This window comes from Mirounga angustirostris, unplaced genomic scaffold (genome assembly GCF_029215605.1).
Source record: "Mirounga angustirostris isolate CCGP_5_RB_7025 unplaced genomic scaffold, mMirAng1.0.hap1 SCAF_10, whole genome shotgun sequence".
Classification (NCBI taxonomy): domain Eukaryota; kingdom Metazoa; phylum Chordata; class Mammalia; order Carnivora; family Phocidae; genus Mirounga; species Mirounga angustirostris.
In genome coordinates, this window is record NW_026991718.1 from 92,956,726 (window position 1) to 92,958,837 (window position 2,112).

The following is a 2,112-nucleotide window of genomic DNA, read 5'->3' on the forward strand; positions in this document are numbered from 1 at the left end:
CAGTTTCCACCATGGGTGGAAGGCCATGGTGGAGGGCTACTTCCAAGGACTCAGGGGCTCCAGAGGCCCCAGAAGATCCTCGGGGGCTTCTAGCTGGAAGCTTTTGGGTTGGCATGCCCAGAGATGGGGGTACTAAGGGGATATGGGGTGTCTGGAGGGGAGACACCAGCAGTGTGTTCTCTAGTGACCATCCATGTCTTTAGAAAGATAACAGTGCATGAAATCAACATAAAGATCAAATCTGCACTTCTTTTTTTTTTTTTTAGAATACAAAGTATTTTATTTTTAAACTTCTAAATTTGAAAACAAAACAGCCTAGGTTAAATAATGTAGTTTTCCAAAGCTGAATGTGCTCATTTGGAGCTCAGTTTTTCTGCGTACAGTACAAAACAACTTCCCAAAACTCCTAGGCAGGAACACTACTGTGTTGATGATCTGTGATTGGATGGACTCATCAATCTCAGTTGGTAATATCCCTTTTTTTTCTCCTTGGTAAGGTTTTAAAAAAATTCAAGAACAGATGCATTTTTCTAGGCTTACACAGGCAGTCTCATTCCAAATGTCTCCTGAGAAGCGTACACCATATACAGGAATCCGTCTTCGTCCTTCTCACTTTCATACACTTCAGAAACCGGCGTGGACACACTCACCATGCTGTGTCCATTCACTAGCAGGAAGAAGGCTTGATTAGCGTTGAGTTGTAAGCGTCTCCCAACGATCTTGATGAGCTCACTCATGTTGACGTGATCAGGTACAAGGAATTTGGTTTTGTCCAGGACAGGAAGTTGCTTCTCACCCTTGTACCGTTCTATTACCACTGGGATTTTGGTAGGATGCTGCTCTCGGGTAAGTCGGACATCTACTCTTTGCTCGAAGGCGCGGCGCTGCCTGAAGGTCTTCTCAGACAGCATGGCGCGGGCGGCGAAGCGGAGGCGGTGAGGCGGAGGGTCCCGGCCGCTGCAGGCGGCGGCGGCGGCAGCAGAAGCTCCTCGACTGTGGCGACAGCGACTTCCCTTGTGTCTCTCCAGCCCGCAGCTGCGTCAGGTGACCGGCGCTGCGTCCCGGGGGGCGGGGCCGAGGCCACGGCGGGCGTCCAAATCTGCACTTCTGGCAAGTTCTATCACCCCCAATAATTCCTTTCCATATACTTCCAACCTTCCCAAATCCGAGTCTCTGAAAACGTGGATCACCAAAGAGTGGCTTTAAAAGCATAGATACTGCAGTGCAGTGAACCCAAGCAACACGTAATGGGGGTGAGTAATAGTTTGTCTAGGCTGCAATTACTTAGTTCTTGTTTGATTATACAGGGAGCACGGAGTATTTGGCTCATAACCTCCCTTTGTGCTGTGACTTCCACAAAACCTTCTGGGTTAGCACTCCTAGCTTGTTGGACACCACAAGACAAAGCAAATGGGAGCCCCAGGGCAAGGACTGCCTGAGCTCATTAGCGGCTTTCAGTGGAGAGTAATGTGCTACGTGGGAGCAGTCTTGCCCTCGGTGTATCAACTTTCTTACTGAGCTGTCGTATGTTCTGCTTTTCCAAGTTGGTCCGTTAGTCTGAAAGGCAGCTGTGCCAAGTTTCCGGAGGCTGTCCTGGCATGCTGTCAGTAAGATGAGGCTCCCGCAGGCAAGGAGCTCATAGTTTACCTTGTCTGAACATGTGAATAATGTCCCAATCCCTCTAAGAAGGATGCAGCTTCTCAATGGCCTGTATCGATAACAACTGGGTTTTAGCAGCAGCACAGGGTTTGCAATCAGGTAGGTGCGCTGTCATTTGACAGCATGAAAAAAGAGGGAGAGAGAGGAGAAGAGAAGAATGTGGGGCTTAGAAATCAGGAGAAAAAAAGGAAAAGGAGAGAGAGAAGGAAAGAAGGGGATTGAAAGCAATAAGAAAAAAGGTTTTACATGAAAGTGTACCTTACTACAGGTTGACGTCCTTTTGAAATGGACATTGTCTCAATACGGATTCCCTCAGAAGCCAATCCCAGGATAAGCAGCAGAGTGCAAAGAACTGATGTGAGAAGTGAAGGTGAGGGAGCAGGGAAGTGATCCAGGATGGGAGGGGTATCGATCAAAGATGTTACCAAGCCAGCTTCCACGGTGGGCAGCTGG

At 48.5% G+C, this 2,112-nt stretch overlaps 1 protein-coding gene across 1 annotated transcript; it reads right to left on the reverse strand.

The window, feature by feature from the left end:
• Nucleotides 1-268: 268 nt before the first annotated feature.
• LOC123850551 (microtubule-associated proteins 1A/1B light chain 3B-like) lies at nt 269-1,624 on the reverse strand. The gene has a single exon (XM_045883806.3). The coding sequence runs from the start codon at nt 909-911 to the stop codon at nt 537-539; it is 375 nt and encodes a 124-aa protein (XP_045739762.1). The 5' UTR covers nt 912-1,624; the 3' UTR covers nt 269-536.
• Between the last annotated feature and the right edge of the window lie 488 nt (nt 1,625-2,112).

Excerpts from the sequence above, each read along its gene's own strand:
- LOC123850551 (XM_045883806.3), bottom strand. The coding sequence starts at position 911 with ATGCTGTCTGAGAAGACCTTCAGGCAGCGCCGCGCCTTCGAGCAAAGA.